The 21044-nt window shown below is 53.3% G+C and overlaps 1 protein-coding gene across 1 annotated transcript; it reads left to right on the top strand.

Annotated features, from left to right (window-relative positions):
• The first annotated feature begins 559 nt into the window (after positions 1–559).
• On the top strand, positions 560–13840 carry FAM110A (family with sequence similarity 110 member A). Its single transcript, XM_077766897.1, is given in 3 exon segments — positions 560–783; positions 12347–12775; positions 12778–13840. Coding segments are annotated over 2 exon segments (870 nt in total). The 5' UTR covers positions 560–783; positions 12347–12441; the 3' UTR covers positions 13314–13840.
• The last annotated feature ends 7204 nt before the right edge of the window (positions 13841–21044 follow it).

Genomic DNA, 21044 nt, shown 5'->3' with positions numbered 1-21044 from the left:
ATCGGAGTTACTTCCATTATTTTGCTGTCGTAAATGACGCTGAGCGACATTAGTTTTTGCTCATGTCTTTGATCATTTCCTTAGTAAAGTTCAGGACTGCTGAATATGCACATTTTACAAATCTACCACTGTGCCGTTAGGGAGACAGGAAAAGGGGCTAGCCTGGGCTCACCTGGCAAGCTGCAAAGTCTGAACTAGGGACTGGGTGGGGCCCCTCAATGGTGCCATAGGCTGTTGGGGACCAGGAGAAAGTCCTGGCGGAGCAAGGGCAAGAGCTAGGCTCCTGAGCCTGCCGCGGCGACGGGAAGAGCTGGCGGGAGGGGCTACGCGGGGGCGGAGCTGGGCTGAGGGCGCGGAGCCGGGCTGCAGGGGCGGAGCCGGGCTGCGGGGGGCGGAGCTGGGCTGCGGGGGCCGGACGCTCACTCCAGCGGCTGTGGTGAAGCGGTCGCCTGGCAACCGGACCGCGCGGCGTTCGAACGGAAGCGAGGAACCAATCAGGATGTCCGGGGCAAACCATTCCGGCGACGGGGGGAAGAGCGGCAAGCTCGCTTCCCCTTCCTCTGCGTCCTCCGGACCTCCGCTCTGGCGGGGGCCTTGGGACAGTCAGGTGCCCCGGTCCGTCTCGGGTGCGCACAGCAGCTCCGAAGACGCCCCTGCGGGGCCCCGTGCGGGGCTGGGGCCTTCCGAGCAGCGTTGGGCGCGGCCATTCCAGCCGGGGTCCGAGCTGTCAGCCTCTCCGAGCCCGTATTGGAGGAGACGGGGCTCAGCTAGCGCAGGCTCCAGGTGAGGGGATGGGTGGTCTGGGGCGCGCGCCGGTGTCTGAGGGGCTCCGTAAGCGCCTGGTGTATGCGTCCTCCCCGCGTCGTGTGTGTGGGGAGAAGTTGGTACCCCATTTCACAGATGAGAACTGAGGTCCGGAGAGGCAAGTGTGTCCTAGCCCAACGAGGTCTGATTGGAGAATCCAGTTCAGGTCTTTCTGCCCCGCCTCGCAGTCTCCAGTCTGGGTAGATCTGGATTGGCCTTGAGAGGCCCAGACACGCAGCTAGTGGTCAGCTTCTCAGCCTCTTAGCTGTAAGGCTGCTAAGCCCTGCGGCCCTGGCCGGATGACCTCCCTGCTGCCCCACTCTCCCGCACCGTCCCCTGGGTGCCCCTTCTGGGCATCTGTCTTCCCTTCTCTGGAACGCCAGAGGTTGGATTCAGGGCGCGTTTGGGGTCCTTCTGCCCGCGGGGTTCTGAATCGCAGCGCTGTTCTGGGAGGATCGGGCGGGACTCATATTTCTGGGCTAGATACGAGGTGGGCAGCAGGTGCTCTGACCCCGGAGCCGCTTTTAGATTCTTGGGAATCTGCCCCAGGTGGGGGGAATGGGTAGAGGCAGCCGCTCAACCTGAAGCCATCAGTCAGCAGAGACTTTGGGAGTTGGGGACAGGGCAGCGACGGGTCCCAGTGGAGCATCTGACCTAGACCAGGCCCTCCCTCCTGGGGATGCCCCGGGAACTCAGAAAGAAAATAAGTCTTTCATTTAGTCTCTTAACAAATATTTATTGAGTTCATATGCCCTGCCTTCCCCCTTTCCTATTTTGTCATTCTCGGTGGCATTTACCCATCTGATGTCCTAGGTCTTTCAGTGATTAGGGAGCTGATTATCTTCCTGGGCTGGCATGTGATGCAAGGAGGGGCCGGGTGAGGCAAAACTGAGGGGTGCCCAAACCCCTAATCAGGATAACTAAAGCTAACAGTTATTGACCATTTGCTGTGTGTCCTGCTGATGGAGATCAACTCACAAGGTCTCTGTCACGATGACAAGCATCCCTAGCTCAGCTGTCTCACTTCTAAGGCAACACAACGCAGGTGCGGTGTCGCTGCAGGGTGGTTGGTAAGAGGGCGCGTCTGGACACACGCTAAGTGCTCATCAGCGGGGCTGATAGGCTCTTTTAGGTACTGATGTGGCACCACAGATATTATTGAACAACGTATGTTATTAAGTATATTAATAACACATATTATCATGAATATATTAATAATGTTCTTAGAGCAACATGTATTATTGAGTAAAAAAGCAAGGTGAAAACAGTATGCACAGCATTTTGCCATATGTGTAAAAAAAAATAGAAAGGATATAAGTCCATGATTATTGCTTGTAATTGCCTGAAATCTCCCTGGAAGGGACACACAGCTGTCTGGTTGAAGTGGTGGCTGCAGGGAGGGGGATTGGGTAGCTGGGGATAGGAGTGGGAAGGGGTTTCTTTTTTACTTCTTCTCCTTAGAGTTTTTGAATATTGAGTCATGTGCCTATATCACCTGGTTCAAAAATTATATATATATGTCATTATAGATTGTATATATATTTTAAAAAATTTTTAATGTTTATTTAAAAAATTTTAGGGGCTCCTGGGTGGCTTAGTNACGCTGTCTCTCTCTCTCTCTCCTAGAAATAAATAAAATATTAAAAAACTTAAAAAAAAAATTTTAAAACATTTATTTATTTTTGAGAGGCAGAGAGAAAGCGTGAGTGGGAGAGGGGCAGAGAGAAGGATACAGAGAATTGAAAACAGGCTCCAGGCTCTGAGCTGTCTGCACAGAACCCAATGCGGGGCTCAAACTCACAAACTATGGGATCATGACCTGAGCCTTTCAGATGCTTAACCAACTGAGCCAGCCAGGTGCCCCAATGTTTATTTATTTTTGAGAGAGACAGAGTGCACACGGGGGAGGGGCAGAGAGAGAGGGAGACACAGAATGCAAAGCAGGCTCCAGGCTCTGGGCTGTCGTGGGGCTAGAACCCACGAATCATGAGATCATGACCTGAGCCGAGGTTGGGTGCTTAACCGACTGAGCCACCCAGGTGCCCCTAGAGATTATATATTTAATCATAAGACCACTGCCCTCTCTGTGATTGGTCATTGACTTGCTGTGTGACTTTGGGCAAGTTTCTTCATATCTTCTGGCCAAGCTAAGAAACCATGATGGTGAGCTCAGGCCTGGGCAGAAGGGAATCCAGGACAGGAAGTGGGCTTGCCTGTGAATCCGCCCCAACCTCCAGCTTCCCCAGCCCGGAGAGCCAGCCTCTTCCCTAAGGCTTTGCCTGTGGTCTCTTCCTGTCACCGCAAGCCCCTTTGTCCCCGTTTTGCAACTTGAGGTACAAACAGGCGCAGTTAATTGAGTTGATGGAGTTGGGCCAAATAGGAGATCAGTGCTCCGGGAGTCTGTGGCCACAACCCCTCCTTCGCCCACTCACCTCTCCCTTGCCAAGATGTGTGCAAGGGTGCCCTGGGCAAAGCTGATTCTGGGCAAGACTGACTGCAGGCAGGCCAGGGCATGAGAGCCTNGTGGCCGGGGGGGGGGGAGGGGGTGCCCCGCTGGGTGTCTCTGACCCGGACAGCTGGGCTGAAATCGAGCTGGGCTGCCCCATTGGCCCGCCCCTTCTCCGCTGCCTGGAGCCTTCCTGATCCTTTTCTGGGGCAGGTGAGGGCCTCCCTGTCTCCACCCGAGTCAGGACCTGGCTTGGGCTGAAGGGAAAAAGAAGCAGGTGGAAGGAAGGGGTGGGGCGGGGGTGCAGAAGGTCATGAAAATTATAAACATCAAAGCCACACCTCTTGCCCCCTAGGCGGAGAATAAACATCATGACCTCTGCAGCCCTTACTGTTGTCAGGCCCTGTATAAGCACGGGCTCATTTGGTGCTTGCAGTTCTGTGCTGGGTTTGTTTTTTGTTTTTTTTTGTTTTTTTCTCCCACTGCACAAAGGGAGACTGAATGGGAGACAGGTTTAGTGACTCGGGCCCGGTCACCCAGAGCTGGAATTTCAATCCAGGGGGGCTGGCCCCAGACTCTGTACTCTCTCTTTTTCTTTTCTTGGCAACGTGTGTATAACATAAAATCTCACATTTTAACCATTGGTAAGTGTACAGTTCAGTGGCATTAAGTCTGTTCACACCATGGTGCAACGGGGAACCGCCATCCATTTCCAGAACTTTGTCATCTTCCCAAATGGGAATTCCATACCCACAACACTATAGCTCCCCATTTCCTCCTCCCCCAGGCTCTGGAAGGCACCTTGCTGCTCTCTGTCTCTCTTGATTTGACTGCTCTCATGTAAGTGAAATCATACGATATTTGCCCTTTTGTGTCTGCCTTATTTCATTTACTGTAATGTCTTCAAGGTTCACCCATGTTGTGGCGGGTGGCAGGATTTCCTTATAAAGGCGGAATAACATTCCATTCTATGTTCTATGTTCCAGTATTCTATGGACACTTGGGTGGCTCCTACCTTGTGGCCACTGTGAATAATACTGCTACGAACATTGGCGCATGATATCTGTTCGAGTCCGTGGGTTCACATCTTTTGTGTATCCACCGAGGGATAGCATTGATGCATCGTGCGGTAACTCTCTCTAAAAAGTTTTCCTGGGGCACCTGGGGGACTCAGTCATTTGAGCGTCCGACTTCGGCTCAGGTTCGAGGTCATGATCTCACGGTTCGTGGGTTCGAGCCCCACGTAGGGCTCTGTGCTGACCACTCAGAGCCTGGAGCCTGTTTCAGATTCTGTGTCTCCCTCTCTCTTTGACCCTCCCCTGCTCACGCTGTCTCTCTCTCTCAGAAATAAATAAAAAACATTAAAAAAAAAAAATAAAAAGTTTTCCTAACCCCTATACTGTTTTCATAGTAGTTACGCCAGTTTCATTTCATTTCATTTCATTTCATTTCATTTCATTTCATTTCATTTCATTTTTTGCACCATTTTATATTCCCACCAACAGTGTTCAAGAGTTTCAATTTCTTGGGGCGCCTGGGTGGCTTAGTTGGTTAAGCGTCCGACTTTCCGACTTTCGCTTGGGTCATGATCTCGCGGTTCGTGGGTTCGAGCCCCACGTCGGGCTCTGTGCTGACTGCCAGCTCAGAGCCCGGAGCCTGTTTCAGTCTGTGACTCCCTCTCTCTCTGACCCTCCCCTGCTCACGCTGTCTCTCTCTCCTAGAAATAAATAAACATTTAAAAAAAAAAAAAAAAGAGTTTCAATTTCTTTACATCCTCACCAACACTTGGTATTTTCTGTTTTTTTGTTTTGGTTTTCGGTTTTTGATTTTGGTTTTTGGGGTTTTTTTGCTTGCTTGTTTGTTTTGGTATTGGTCATGTTAATGGATGTGACATGTTATCTCATTGCAGTTTTGATTTACATTTCCCAGATGATTCATGATATTGAGCATCTTTTCATGTGCTTACCGGCCCTTTGTACACTTTCTTTGAAGAAATGTCCATTCAAGTGATTCTGCATGCTTAAACTTTTTAAGATTTGTAAACTTTGAGAAAAGTGGGTCAGTGTTCTGGGTGATGAGGTCCTCACCCAGGAGCTGGGCACCGGAACATAGTGTTTTGGTGGCATTTGTCATGCATAGGTTGGGAGAGAGGCACTGTTGTTACAAGTCCTGGTTTACGGTTGGGGAAATCGAGGCATGGGAATGTTGATTATCTTGCCTGGGATCTCAGTGCTACTCACTGGGGGAGCTGGGATTTGTACCCAGGCAGGCTGGTTGCAGAGTCTTGGCTACAGAGGTGGCTGTAGGGATGGGGTGGGAGGGGCACTGTAGGAGCAGACCCTGCACGTGCAAAGGTTTGGACCTGATGTCTTTGGAGGAAGAAGAGGGCTCATCTAGAAGTCGCCAGAGCCCAGCTTGAATGGGGAGGCTGGAGAGGAGGGGGAAGGCGGCCCAGGGGGTTCGGAGGAGGCTTGGTGGTGAAGGGCCTTTGTCTTTGAGGCAGCCTGGCTTCCAGTCCTGCCACTTAATCAATGGTGTGCCCTGCACACACCTGTATGCTTGGTCCCCAGAGGATGAAAATATAGAAATAGGAAACGAGTGATCAATAAGTGAATATCTAAAATGACAGGATGGGATGAATGTGTGGAAGGGAACGAATGGATGAGAGAGTTGGCAGGAGCCTCAGGGTGGTCAGTGAGGCCTCTCTGAGAAGGTGGAACGTGCGGGAGGTGAGCTAAGAGGTTTCAAGCACAGAACAGATGGTGCAAAGTCCCTGAGGCAGGAAAGACCTTAGTGTGTTCAAGAATAGCAGGGAATGCTATGTGGATGGAGCAGAAAAGGCTGGAGATGAGGTGGGCGTGGAGAACAGGAACCTGATCCTGGAAAGCCTGAGTGCCCAGTTAGAGAGTTTGGGGGTTTACTCTAAGGTGATGGGGAGCCGTAAGTGGGCTTAAGCCGAGCACTGATGAGATCTGATTTCTGTTGGGAAAACACTGCCATATTGCCATTTTTAAATGTTCATTTATTTTTGAGAGAGAGAGAGAGAAAGGGAGACACAGAATCTGAAGCAGCCCCAGGCTCTGAGCTGTCAGCACAGAATCCGACACGGGGCTTGAACCCACGAACCGCAGGATCATGACCTGAGCCGAAGTCGGAGGCTTAACCAGCTGAGCCACCCAGGCACCCTGCCATATTGCCATTTTTGAACTGAGGAATGTGAGACCCAGAACCATAGCCAGGAATGCTCCCTAAGGTGGCTTCTCCCCCTGAGGCCCAGAGATGGAGGCTGTGGAGTCTTCTGGTGAGTGACTGAATCCCAACACTGAAGATTCTGTCTCCTCCCCCTCTCCCCCAGCCCTGTTCCTCCATTCACATCCTGGATTCAAATGCTAGCTCGGGCCAGTTACCAGCTGTGTGGCCTCCGGCAAGTGTTCCCCCCTCTCTGTGCCTCAGTTTTCTCAACTGTAAACTGAGCATAACAGGGGTGCCTCGGGGCAGGATTAAATGAGTCAGCAGATACGGATAAAGAGCTCAGAATAGTGTCAGGTACAAAGAAACCACTCAGAAAAGTTCTCACATGTTATATCATGAAAATTGTTATTGTTTCTTTGCTTTTACTACTGTTATTGCCTAACTGAGCCCTCCCCCTTCAGCCTCCCCACTCCTTGCCTCAGTAGATGGCCTGGCAGGGAACCCAGCAAGAAATTGTGGGCCATGACGGTCGTTAGGCCGGCCTCCCTCATTCCCCTAAAATCAGACTCCGGGGCCTGAAGGAGGCCTCAGAGCTGACTCACTCCCAGGGGGAGGAGGAGAATTGTTCTCTGAGTCACTTCCTGTCCCCTCATAGCCCTCCACCCCAAACTGGGTGCAGCCCCCGCTTGGCACGGACATGGATCTGGGCCCTCTTTGGCTTCCCCAGGACTCAGGGCCTTCTCTGGGCCTCAGTATCCCAAGGTAACTGGCCTAACCAAATGCGCCCACCTGAACTGACATACTAGAGCTTGCCTTGGCAGTGGGGACAGTCACCTCCCTCCCAAGGATTCCTCCCTGCAGTCTTCTCATCTGTAAAATGGGCATTCAAGAGCCCCTCCCTGGGGTGGGGGTGGGGGCTGTCCAGATTTACAGAAGTATAGTGCCTGGGACTCAAACCTTCTAGTTATTCTTTTTTTTTTTTTCTATTGTTTTTTAATTTACTTCTGAGGGGGAGAGAGAGAGGCAGCATGAGCAGGGGAGGGTCAGAGAGAGAGGGAGTCACAGAATCCAAAACAGGCTCCAGGCTGTAAGCTAGCTGTCAGCACAGAGCCCTAAGTAGGGCTGGAACCCACTAACCGTGAGATCATGACCTGAGCCCAAGTCGGATGCTTAACCAACTGAGCCACCCAGGCGCCCCCTTCTAGTTATTCTTAATTACTCTTGTTGTTGCCAATGCTTACAGCACCCACAGATCCCCGACAGGCACTCTCAGACCCTATGAACTCCCACTGACCTGGCCTGGAAGGTGAGACTCTCCTCACTTTGCAAATGGAGGGCCAGAGGGGTCCAGTCACCTGCTCGAGGACACACAGGTAGAAAGGGGTGACCTTAAGCCTTGGTCTAGAGGGAAAGTGCCCACACCGGACTCCTCAGGGTGACTTTGGGCCACTAGCTCAGCCTGTCCCTGCCTCAGTATTCCATCAGCCAAATGGGGATAATAACAGAGCTCACCTCATAGGGCTGGTTGGGAAGATGAAACTGGGTTAATTAATACTGGGAACAGCACTTTCTCGTTGCGTGGCACAGGCACCATTAACTGGCGGTCCGTTGAGGTCGTGGGGAAAGGGGACTCAGTTTTTCCACCTCCAAGATGGGTGCCCTGGCCCGCGCGGCCACGGGGACTGCGGGTGCCAGATGGGCGGATGTGGCCAGTGTAGCCGCGGGTTGGGCGATCCAGGGATGAGATAGATAGGGGATAGATCGGGGCGGCTGGAACCCGGGTGCCGGCGTCAAACCGCCAGCCAGCGCGCCCGAGTGCAGGTTCCGCCCCCCGCCTGGCGTTCATTCTTCCCTTTCGGGTAACACCCGGGCCGGCGGGTTCACCTGCCCCAGGCAGGCCGCCGGAAGTTGCGCAAACGCGTGTTNGGAGGCTCACCGTCCCGCCTGGACGACACCGCAGGTGTCGTGCCGTCAGCCCCTCTCACTTAAGAGCCTGGTCGACCCCAGGCTCAGAGAGGGGCGGTGAGCGGCCAGAGTCACACAGCGCGCAGCCTGGCTCGCGGCCTCCTCCGTCGCTGGAAGTCTCCAAGATTGTCCCGAAGCGGGGCAGGGCCGAAGCCAGGCGGAGGATCTGAGCTCCCCGACCCCCTAAGGCTGACTCTAGGGAAGCAAGTGGGAAGGGGGCAAGGCGCGGCCGCAAGCCCCGTGGATGCCCTTAGAGAAGGGCTCACGGCTGGCGCTCGAGGGGCCGTTTGTGGGCCGCGTTTGAAATACGTAGGTGGGGCGTTGGCGGGGGCAGGAGGCCTCGGAGAGGACGAGCGCCACCCGGGAACTGGGACCCGTGGCCTTAACACTCAGGAGCCGCCACACCTCCGTTTGCCCACCTGCGAAATGGGATTTGTTCAGATCAGTTTAGGATTCGCGTCTATCACGTGCCGCCTTTGTCTGAGGCTCCGGCTGCGACCCGCGCTTCTGGAGCTGCTTAGAGACCCCCGCCGGGGGCGGGGTGGGGGGCGGTCTGCGGAGCCGGGTCGGAATCCTCATAAAAACCTAGAGCCCCGTTTTTGGAACGCCGCCTTTCGGCCGGGTGCTGGGAGAGTCCTCGACCCGTTTTATCTGTCCATCCTCGCCGAGACCTGGAGGCTCAGGTCTATTTTTAACCGCGTTTCAGATAAGGAACCGGGGTGTGTAAGAGGAGCGGCCGCAGGAGCAGGGCGCCCAGCGGGCGGGTGGGCGAGCTGGCCAGCGGCCCCCGAGCTCGGCGGGGCTCCTGGCCCCTAGCATGCGGCGGGGCTGCGGGCGGAGCCCCTGAGGCCAGCAGGTCGGTCCGAGGGTGCGGGGCTTCTGCCCTGGGCCTGCCCACCTGACCCCCTTCTTCCCCTGGTTTCCCAGGATGGCTCCCGGGAGGGAATTGCCGCCGCCAACGGGTCGGACAGGTTTGGTAGGCGGCGGCCCGGGGGTGGGGCAGAGGCTAGGCATCTCGACCGGGCTCTGCAAGGCCACCTTTCCTGCCTGAGGTCTCCTGGGGGTCGGCCCCCAATGGGGCAGCCTTCCTTTCCCTCCTCGGGCATCCCTTCTATCTTGGGAGCAGCTCTGGCTCAGGGCCAACACCCCCCAGGGTTTGCGGGCAAAGGCCTCCTGGAGGCTGGGGGCTAGTTTGGGGTGGGGGAGAGCAGTTACCTTTGCAGACTTGTTTGTTTGCTCCATCCACACTTTTTTTTTTCTTTTTGAGAGAGCGTGGGAGGAGGGAGCACAGAGAGAGAGAGAGAGAGAGAATGAGTGGGAGGAGGGCCAGAGAGAGAGGAGTGAGAGAATGCCAAGCAGGCAATAGTAATAGTAAGTAAACATAAAACAAAATTTAAGTGTTTATTCATTTTGAGAGAGAGTGAGCGAGTGAGCAATCAGGGGAGGGGCAGAGAGAGAGGGAGACACAGAATCCAAAGCAGACTCCAGGCTCTGAGCTGTCAGCACAGCTCAGAAGTAGGATGCTTAACTGACTGAGCCACCCAGGTGCCCCCTTTTTTAAATTTTAGAGACAGAGAGAAAGAAAGAGAATGGGAGGGAGGGGCAGAGAGAGAGAGAAAGAGAGAGAATCTTAGGTAGGCTCCACACTCAGCATGGAGCCTGATTCAGGACTCCAACTTACAAACCATGAGATCATGACCTGAGCCGTAGATGGATGCTTAACTGAAGGAGCCACCCAGGTGTCCCTGAGAGGGAGACAGAGAGTGACAGAGAGAGAGAATTTTAAGCTGGCTTCACACTCATCAAGGAACCTGAAGCAGGACTTGACTCCATGACCAACGAGATCATGACCTGAGCCGAAATCAAGAGTCAGTCTCTCAACCGACTGAGCCACCCAGGCACCCCTATCCACACAAGTTTTAAAAATTATTATCAGGGGCTTCAGATTCTGTGTCTCCCTATATCTGGCCCTCCTCTGATCTTGCACACACACACTCTCTCCCCCTCCCTCTCAAGGAATAAATAAATATTAAAAAACATTATTATCGAATGTGCTAAGATTTAAGAACCTAGAGTTTTCATGCACATCTGAATTTCCAGCTTCCTAGCACATTCCATACCTACCACCTCGGACACTCTGCCTGCAGTAGGGGCTGGCTGTGTCCTCTCTAGTTTATCCGAGATCTGCCCATTCACATTTGGTCCCCATGGACATTCCAATTCAAGACAAATTTATTGAGTATCGATTAAGTGTGGAAAGCAATATCCTGAAACAAATTCCGTGAACAAAACAGACCCCCTTCCTTTATGCAGCTATATTTTAGGGGAATGGGAAGAACAAAGGGTAAAACTACATAAACATAATAGATGAGTGAATTAGGCTTCATATGAATTTGTGTCTTATTTATCGGCCCTGGTGCCTAGACTGGTCACTTCTCTAGTCTCACTTTTCTCTCTCTGTAAAATAAGCTGACAGAGACCCTTCTCACATTGGGAGAATTCCAGTTGGATTCCGGAGGATTCCAGGAGAGGATGGTGTCAAACCTCTAGCATTCAGGGATCTTGGTCTTCCCACCCGCATCCAGACTCTCCCCCTGTCATTCTGGGTGACCCCACGGGGCTGTCCAGTATTGCTCTCTGTTAGGAATGAAAATGCTCTGATCTGCACTGTCTACTGTAGTGACCACTGGAGTGGCTGTTGAGTATGTGAAATGTGGCTCAGGCGATTGAGGAACCAAATTGCAAGTTTTTATTTAATTTCGATTTAAAGCTAAGGTTCACTTGCTGTACGTGGCTAGTTGATTAGACAACACAGGTGTGAATGGTCTGAATGACAAGTCCTCTTGGGGACCACGGAGATCAAAGGCCTTCTCTTTCATTTCACAGATGGGAAGTTTCAGGACTTGGTCTGTGGGTTTTCTTCTGGCCCATATCTGGGAGAGTTGGTTGGGGGACACTTTGTGGCTCCAGCGTTTTCTTGGAAAAAAGATCAGGGCTGGCCTGATGCCTGGAGCACCAGGCCCTGATGCTTAAGGGATCATGTAGACACCTGGGCACCCAGCTGTGGGCCCCCTTGCCTATGGGTGCCCATCCTATGGCTGCTGGCAGAACCAGGGGCTGCTGGTTGCTCTCAAGGGTTCTGTGATCATCGGCATTTCCAGCCTGTCAGAGCAGCAGAGCTCAGGGCTGATATTTCTAGCTGACAGGCATCTATCGATCACTGTGAAGTCCCATACTGGAAGCTGATGAGTGTCTGGACCTCTCTGGGGGTGGGGGGGGAGCTTTCTACACCCCTCCCTCGCTAGCTTATTGCTATGCCTGGGGCCTGGCATGTCCTGACAGGTGGATAGCACAGGGCAGCTTCCTGCCTGGGTGGATAAAGGTAGGAGGTGATCCCAGGTTCCCTGGGGGCAGTCTGGGCGGGGTGTGGGGTTAGAGCCCTTTTCTCTTGGGCACCCAACCCTAAAACTGCTGTGCCGGCACCTCCCTGTTTGGAAGGAAGGGGCAGAGCCACCAATTTGCTGGGTTAGCTTAATCAATTTGGTAGAGCTCCCCGAGCTTCGGTTTCCCTACATACAAAATGGAGTTGCTCAGGAGACCCATTGAGAGCTTAAGTTGGCTAGTGCCCAGCATGTGGCCTGGAGCCTACTTTGCTTCCTTTATAGCAAAGTGACTTGCCCCGTCTTTTCTGCTCGGGCTGCCCCTGTCATTCTGACACTTTTTCCTCTCAGCCTCAGCAGGGGCTGGTCTCCGGAGAAGGAGGCGGGGCTGTGGGCGGAGTCACAGGCCCTCAGTCGTGACCTTCTGTCTTCTGACTGGCTCCCTGTAAGCCATGGGCGTGGCTATTACCTTTTAATAGGGAAGGCGTCTTGGGCCCTTTTCGGTCTCTGCTGAGCCTTTGTCTGAGCGCGCTCAGCCTCTGTCTTTCCTCCCCTGCAGCCGTTACGGGCGTCCAGCTGCCAACTTTCTGCCCGGATCTGTCTCCTCATTTCTCCGGTCTCCTAAGACCAAAGCCCTCGGGGTATGTAACAGCCATGCCTGTGGACACACTGACTCCGGGAGCCCGGGACGCCCCTGCCCTACCTTTCCGCCTGCGGACCAAAGTCCCCGGCTACCTGCTGCGGCGGCCAGCAGATGGTGGAGCCCGGAAACCCAGCGCTGTGGAGCGCCTGGAGGCCGACAAGGCCAAGTACGTCAAGAGCCTGCATGTGGCCAACACTCGCCAGGAACCTGTGCAGCCCCTGCTGTCCAAGCAGCCACTCTTCAGCCCTGGGACTCGCCGCACCGTGCTCACACCTAGCCGCCGAGTCCTGCCTGGCCCTGGCCGCCGGCCCCAGCTGGACTTGGACATCCTCAGCAGCCTCATCGACTTNCCGAGGCCGGCCGTACCCCTGGACGGACAGAGGGAGCCCACCAGGCGCCCCCAGCCACCCCCCCACGCCCACCACCCAGCACTTCTGCGGTGCGCCGCGTGGACGTCCGTCCCTTGCCTGCCTCGCCTGCCCAGCCCTGCCCATCGCCAGGCACCACCACTGCCTCCAGCCCAGCTCGGCCCCCAGGTTTGCAACGCTCTAAGTCGGATTTGAGCGAGCGTTTCTCACGGGCAGCAGCTGATCTTGAGCGATTTTTTAACTTCTGCGGCCTGGACCCGGAGGAGGCACGGGGGCTGGGAGTGGCGCACCTGGCGCGGGCCAGCTCAGACATCGTGTCCCTGGCCGGACCCAGTGCGGGGCCCGGCAGCTCTGAGGGGGACTGCTCCCGCCGCAGCTCTGCCACTGTCGAGGAGCGCGCGCGGGAGCGGGAGCGCGTCCCCTATGGCGTGTCGGTGGTAGAGCGTAACGCCCGCGTGATCAAGTGGCTGTACGGGTTGCGGCAGGCGCGCGACACCCCAGCGGCTGAGGGCTAGGCTTCCCCTGGCCGCGGCATTTGCCACGGACAGATCTTAGAGGGGCAGCTTAGCCCCTTGACCTCTTCTGCATCCATTTGCTGGCGTGGGACAGACCAGAGGCTGGGGCCTTGTGTGAACTTGGCATGGAGGCAGAGCCTCAGAGGCGGACCGGCATCCACCCGGCAAGGACTGACCCCTGAGAGGGTTGCCTCTTGACCTTGGGCCACCCTCTGCCCTTCACGTGTAGAGGTTTTGACATGAGTCCTGCTTGGTTCTTCTTGGGGGTTTGGGTTTGGGGCACTTAGCCTTCTCCACCGAGAGGGAGGGGCCGAAGGATCTTACTAGGCCTAATGGTTCTGTTTCCTTCTTCCTTGGTCTCTGACCTTGGCTGACTTCCTCTTCCTCTCCCAGTGGGCCCCCCGGTTCCCTGGAACTTACTCTGGGTGGGGGCAGGGCCTTGGCAGCCTGGCTCAGGTGGGTAGACTATGGGAGGGACTGATAGGGGCCTGTACAGCTGACTTCCCCCCTTTTGGTTAATAAACACAGATGCATCTTTTTCAAAGGCTGGGTCATCCGATTCTTCCATGTTCACAAGGAGAAGGGGTGGGAGAAGTTTTGGGGTAGGGCCTTCAGAACTTAGTAATTGTTCACCCCAGGGTCTGGTGGGGGCATGAGGTCAGTGGTTGGCCCGGCCTGAGACTTGCCCCACGGGGGAGCCTCATAACCCCTCTGGGTGGCTCTGGGCCTCCTTCACAGAGGACGAACCTGGGTCTGGCCACAGAGTGAGTCTAGATAGAGCCGGGACAGGTCTTTCCTCTGCGCCAGGAAGGGGACCGTCAGGGGAAAGTCCGATGGGTACATGGACCCTTCCCTATCCCTGCCCTGTTCCCAAGGGGGCAGAAAGCTCAAAGATGCAACCCAAGCCATGGATTGGGGGTTGGAAGTGGGAGTTCTTAGAGGAAGATGGACTTGGGGTGGACAGCACAAAACAAGTGGCCTCGCTTCCCATTCTGGGTGACCCTGGACACGCCGGTCTCCCTCTCTGGGCTTCAGTGGGAGACTGGGACAGCAAGTCCTCAGGGGGCTGGGGGAGGGGGAGGATCCCACTCTGAGGTCTCAGTTCCTTCCTGTCTCCCTCCAGGCTAGTTCCCCACGGGGAGCCTCCAGCCTGGCTGATGGTACAGCCAGGGCCGGGCACACAAAGGGTGAAGCCTGGGTGGCCCCTGCCCACCCCCGGGGTGGGAGTGGGGAAGCGCTGGGTGGTGTTTCCTCTCCTTCAGGCTGTGCTGGCTGCAGCACTCAGAAACAGGAAGCTCAAATGGGGGCCCGGGTGACAGGTTTGATGTAAGTTTTATTTTAAGCATAAAGAGGAGATTTCCGTTGGGCTGTTGACCAACATCCAGGTCAGCCCAGCTGTCTGTCTGTCTGTCTGTCTGTCTGACAGGCTACAATCGGCCCCCAGGGAATTGGGCTGGACCTGGGTGGTTCAGGGAAACAAGGGGAAACTGGGTGACAGAAGAGAGTGGCCAACTCATGAGAATGGAGTCTACCTCCTGATGATACAGATGGGGAGACTGAGGCCCAGGGAGGCCTATGACCTGCCTGTAGGCACCCAGCAGCTCTGACAATGCGGGAGCTGAGCCTTCTGGTCCTCAAGTTAAAAGAGTGAGGGGTCAGGAAGGGTAATCTGGGCAGACTCTGCAGAGGAGGTGTCCTTTGAGATGGCAAAGAGCAGCTCCTCCAGTCAGCCTGGCCAGAAGTTTTTGCTAAGCGTTGCCCCTTCCCGTGAGCCGCCAGCACCCCAAAACTCCAAGAAAGTGGGTATGTTGTGGCTGCATTTCAGAACGTAGTGCTGGTGGGTGACGGGCCAGGAGACCCCTCGTTCCTGGAGGAGGTTAAGTCCTAGGCGCAGACCCTTCACGCTCATCCTGTCCCTGAATCTTCCAGGTCGCCTTTCCAGGGTCTGTCTTAGACCTGGAAGGATAGCGTCTTGGGGACTGTCATAGAGCAGGCCTGCACGCCAGCTGCACACCCCATAGCCTGGCTCCCTGATTCTCCCAACCCACGCCTTACCCCTCTTCCCTGCCCTGGGTCCTGGCGATCTTCCCTCCCTCTCCCCTCCCGCCCCCCCGCCCCAGCATCTGCTGAGTGCCCAGCAGTGTGTAAGACAGATGTGGGTCCTGCCATGTCTGGCGGAAGGGAAGGGGCAGCTGATCAGCAGACACGTTGTCCTATAATGTGGGGACAGGTATGTTCAGGGACTTCTGCTCTAAGACCAGACCTGTTCCCGGGAGCGGGGTGGGGGGGTAGTCAGGAAGGGCACTGGGCAGGTCTGTTTGAGAGAGCGAGAGAGAGCAGGCAGGCATTCTTGGACGTGGAGAAGGTGGTTCCTGGTTCTAGGAGGACTCCCCTTCCGCCAGGATTCTGGAACCTATCAACTTCCCCTGTGGGGGTCTGTGGAGGGAATGACCGGGGGCTTCTGCCAGCCTCGGGGATCTGCAAAAACAGCCCCTCTATTGTTCCGCCTTCGGTCCGAGTGTGAGGGGCAGGGAGCAGCAGCCAGGGCCCGCAGCTGCTGCCCTGTCCCCGGGGGCTGCCTGGCTTTCATAGCAGCGCCCCCAGGCCAGACTGGCCCCAGCTGCCCAGCCCCTAATTAGGCGGAGATGAGATCTGCTCCCGGATCTGGTTCCCAGCGGCTAATTATATACACGTGGGCTTGGGAGCCCCGCAATCTGGCTGCTCACTCCTGTCATGAAGGTGTGATGGGCCCTTGGGAAAGGCACTTGGCCCCACCTGCCAGGCCTCAGTCTACCCTTTTGGCAGAGGATGGGATACTTGGAGGGCCCTGTTCCTTTCCCTGATGAAATGGTTCTTGTTCTGCTACTGAAGTGTTCAAGGGGACCAGGCAGAGGAGACACACATCCTGTCTGACATCCTGTGTCCCGGGGAAGCAGGGAGGGACTGAGGGATTCGTCTTTAGGTCCCTGACTCTAGGTCCTAGGGTAGGGGGGCGCTTAGGCAAGAGCATGGTGGTAGCTGCCCCTGAGAAGGCTATGCAGACAGGTTTATAGCTGTGTGGGTCCTTTCAGGCCCAAGATAGAACACCCCATTTAGATTTTTAAAAATCTTATTTTTCAGATAATACATGTGTATTATCCCCCAACACTTTATTAAGAAAAGTTTCAGACTTGAGACTTGAAGGAATGATACAGCGAACACGTATATACCCACCTATTGGATGCACAATTCTTTTCTTTTTTTTTCCTAAATTTTTTAAAAACATTTACTCATTTTTGAGAGAGAGAGAGAGAGAGAGAATGAGAGCACACACCAGTGGAGGAGGGGCAGAGAGAGGGAGACACAGAATCTGAAGCAGGCTCCAGCCTCTGAGCTGTCAGCACAGAGCTGGACGCAGGGCTTCAACCCACGAGTGGTGAGATGATGACCTGAGCTGAAGTCAGACGCTTTACTGACTGAGCCATCCAGGCGCCCCTGGATGCACAATTCTTACTATTTTGTTAGATTTGCTTCATCAGGCATCCATCCATCTATTAAGACAACTTAACTTTTTTGAAACGTTTTAAAGTAAGTTACAAACACTTCCCTTGAAGGCCTTTTAGCATGCATTATATCATTAGCTAGAGTTCAATATGTGTTTACAGGTGTGTGTGTGTGTGTGTGTGTGTGTGTGTGTGTGTGAAATTTACATACTGTGAAATGCACAGATCTTAAAGCTGCCATTTGCTGAGTTTAGACAAGGGCATACTCTTTCCCAAACCCCAGTCAGGACGTAGAGCAACTTTGCATCACTGTGGAAAATTCTCTCGTGTCCCTTCTCTGTCAACTGCTGCCCCTATCTTGTGGATATATCTATGTATCTGTATAAATTAAGTAGTACTAATAAAAACACATTTTGTTGCCGTGTCCTTCCCCTGCCTGGCCCCCCGAATGACTGCATTGACTCTTTTGACTATTTCTTTTGGTACTTTCTTCCATATTTCTGAGTTAGATGCTTTTCCTGTGGTTTTCTGGATTAACGTTAGGCAAATATTGCCTGACATCTCCACAGTGTCACTTCTGTAAACTGACTGCCTGGGTTTGAATCCCAGCTGTTCCCCTTACTGCCCATGTGACCTCAGGCAAGTGACTTAACCTCTTTGTGGTCAGTTGCCTCACTTGTAAAATGAGAGTAATAAGAATATTTAAGTTATGGGATTGTTATGAGGGTTCAACATGTAAAGTGCCTAGATTAATGTACCAGAATAATTACTCTGGAAGTGGTTGAAAATATTTCTTATAATTATTATTATCAAGGAAGAGTTGATTATTCTCACTCTCCTTTCAATCTATATTTATCACCATTTTTAAAATGTTTATTTATTTTGAGAGAGAGAGAGAGAAAGAGTGTGTGAACGGGGGAAGGGCAGAGAGAAAGAGGGAGAGAGAAACCCAAGCAGGCTCTGTACTTACATGGGGCTCGAACTCATGAACCATGATTATGACCTGAGCCAAAGTCTAGAGTTGGATGGTTAACTGACTGAGCCACCCAGGTGCCCCTCACCATTTTCTTACATTAAGTGAACTTAGTGTTATTTATATTGTAACTATACAAACACTGTTTCCTGCAAACCTGAATCACATATGATGGTTATATTTCCTTTCTTGAGAAGCTCTCGGTTTTTCCTGGAGTTACTACCTGCTTTGTTTTTCATTCCCCTAATTTCCTTATAACACATCCTTACCTCTCTGACATCCTCAATGTCCTCATAGTTACTCAGAAGGTAACGTATTGGTTCCAACTTCCTTCAAATGCCCTTTCGCAACCCCTCCCCCCACTAAAAAAAGGGGGGGACCAATTTTTAAAAGAGAATCTCAAGCACAAGTATAATCTGTAATATAAGCATTTGTGAGCACCTCCTATATGCCCTGCCAGGAGATCTCTAAGAGGGATAGAAACTGAAGCTGTGATCCCCACTGCCAGGCCTCTTCATTTACCCCTGGGAAACTTCCAGCACCATTTGCTCACTGTGCCAACCGATTGCTCATTTTGTGCCCTTCGTTTTATTCATCCATTAGGTCAACTATGGTCTGCTGAGTCCTTCTCCACACCCTGCACTGTACTGCGCTGGGCAGCTCCAGGGACATAGAGCTTGGGAATTGGTGACCCACCCATTCCCAGAATGTATTTACATTGATGTGTGACCCTGAATAGTGGCCTGAATAGAGGTGTGTGTGGGGTTGGGTGATGGCTTGGAATGTCTGCGTGTGACCTGTAAGGGGTGTGTCTATGTGGGTGCTGACATTTTCTACAGGAGGCCATTTATGTACATTTACGTGTGCATGTGTAGATGTTTTGTCTGCCCGGTGTATGTTCACTGGATATGTGTATCAGTCAGTCTTTGCTGCATAACAAACCACCCGAAACCTAGTGGCTCAAGACTCGTAGTCTATGATTTTATGAACTGGTGATCTGGTCTGGGTTCAGCGGGGTAGTTCTTCTGTTCTTACCTAAGCCCATTCGTGTGATTGCAGTCAGCTAGGCTTGGAGGGGCTCACCCATAGGTCTGGCAGTTGGTAAGCTGTTTGAGGGGTGCCTCAGTCACCTCCATGAGGTTCACCTTCATGAGGCTTGCTTGGGCCCATTCACATGGTAATCTTGAAGTTCCACCTTGAGCAAGAGAAGTGAGCTCCAATGCACATTGTAAAAAAATGTTTTTATTTATTTTTGGGAGAGAAAGTGTATGTGGGGGAGGGGCAGAGAGAGAGGAAGACAGAGGATTCAAAGCAGGCTCCGTGCTGACAGCGGAGAAACCAATGCCGGGCTCGAATTCACGAACTGTGAGATCATGACCTGAGAAGCCGGGCACTCAACCGATGAGCCACCCAGGTGCCTCACACAAGAGCTTTTTAAAGACTCTGCTTGGGGCGCCTGGGTGGCTCAGTCAGTTGAGCGTCCGGCTTTGGCTCAGGTGATGATCTCACAGCTCATGGGTTCGAGCCATGCGTCGGGCTCTGTGCTGACAGCTCAGAGTCTGGGACCTGCTTCAGATTCTGTGTCTCCCTCTGTTTCCACCCCTCCCATGCTCATGCTCTGTCTCTCATAAATAAAACATTAAAAAAAAAAAAAGACTTTGCCTGTGTTGTGATTACTAAGGTCCCATTGGCCAAAGTGACATGGCCAAGTCAGATTCAAAGGATCGAGAAATAGACTCCATTTCTTAGTCACATTGCAAAAGGGCCTGAGGACAAGTATGGAGGAATGATTGCAGCAGGTTTGCAATTTAGCACAGCCGATGTGTGCCAGGGAAAGTCCCAAAATTTGAAATACCTCCGCTATTCATCCATTCATAAATGCAACACACATTTGTTGTATGAGGTACACCCTGGGGTCATTGTAGTGAACAAAATGAACCAGAACATCTGCCCTTGGAAAGCTCAATCTCGGTCGTGGACAGATATTAATTGGTCATCCCAGTCACATTATGGCCACTAGAATTAGGTCCTAGAACAAAGGACGGATTGCTGAGCTGGCCAGGGAGGCCTGGAAGCCTGAGCTACTTGAGCTGAGATAGGAAGGAAGGTAGGAGTTAAACAGAAGAAGGGATAGGAGTAGAAAGGGATTTCAGATTGAAGGAACAGTTTGTGCAAAGGGCCTGTGGTGAGAGTAGATTCTAGGAATGGAAAGAAGGTGGGTGGGGCTGGACCTGGAGCACAAGGGTCAGGTCGTGCAGGGTAATGGGAGCCTTTGAAAATGTGAGGATCTTGCTAGGCAGACTGAAATGAAACCCAGAGGTCTAACTATGGTCTACAAGGTGCTCGTGGCCTGAATTCCTGTTACTCCTGCCCTGCTATAGTCACACTGCCTTCTTGATGTTCCAGGAACACACCAGACACATTCCTACCTCAGGGCCTTTGCACTCACTGCTTCCATTGCCAAGATCTATCCTACCCCAGATATCCTCAGGACTCATTCTCTTACTTCATTTAGGTCTCCGCTCACATGTCACCTCCTCCGAGAGGCCTTCCCTGACCCACCCACCCTCCACCCTCCCTAGCTAAACCCTCAGCATCCAGCAGGCACTAGTTCCCTCTCCTGGTTTATTTTTCTTGCTAGAAAAATACATATCAGCCCCTGACTCCGTAAACAGAGGCCACATTTCTTGCCTCTGTCTCTTACTAGAACACAGCTCTGGGAGGCAAGGATCTGACTTTGCTCTAGGCCGTGTCCCTGTCCCCTGGGGAGCAGTAGGTAATCCACAACTATTTGTTGGATGAAAGAATGAGTGAGCGAATGGCGTGCAGGAAGGCACTGGCTCCTGGAAGTTAGGGGGTCCAGGTTCAAGCCCCGGCTTGGCGACCTTGATCATAGTTCACCTTTCTGTTCTGCTGCGAGGCATCTGTGGTCTCTCTGTGGGCTCTGTGTCTGGAAAGGCTTCTAGGTTGTGGAGGCCACTGGGCCCTGTGGGGAGGAAGGGAGCTGGGGCCCTCTGCCTGGCCGTCCTGGGGATGAAAATAGCCCGGCCCAGCCTCTAGGTCAGCCCTTACCCTCACCATGGCCTCCAGCTGGAGCCAGCGGGCTCTGTCTGGAGCCTGCCAGCCTGCTAGGTTCACGGCTTCCTGACAGCTGGGCCAGGCAGCCCTGGGGGGCTCTCTCTCTTTTTTTTAATGTGATATTTATTTATTAACTTACGTTTCTTTATTTTGAGGGGGGTGGAGAATGAACAGGGAAGGGGCAGAGGGAGAGAGAGA

This window comes from Crocuta crocuta, unplaced genomic scaffold (genome assembly GCF_008692635.1).
Source record: "Crocuta crocuta isolate KB4526 unplaced genomic scaffold, BGI_CrCroc_1.0 scaffold15, whole genome shotgun sequence".
Lineage (NCBI taxonomy): Eukaryota > Metazoa > Chordata > Mammalia > Carnivora > Hyaenidae > Crocuta > Crocuta crocuta.
Note: the sequence above shows the minus strand (reverse complement) of the source record. Positions and strands in the feature narration are given on the sequence as shown.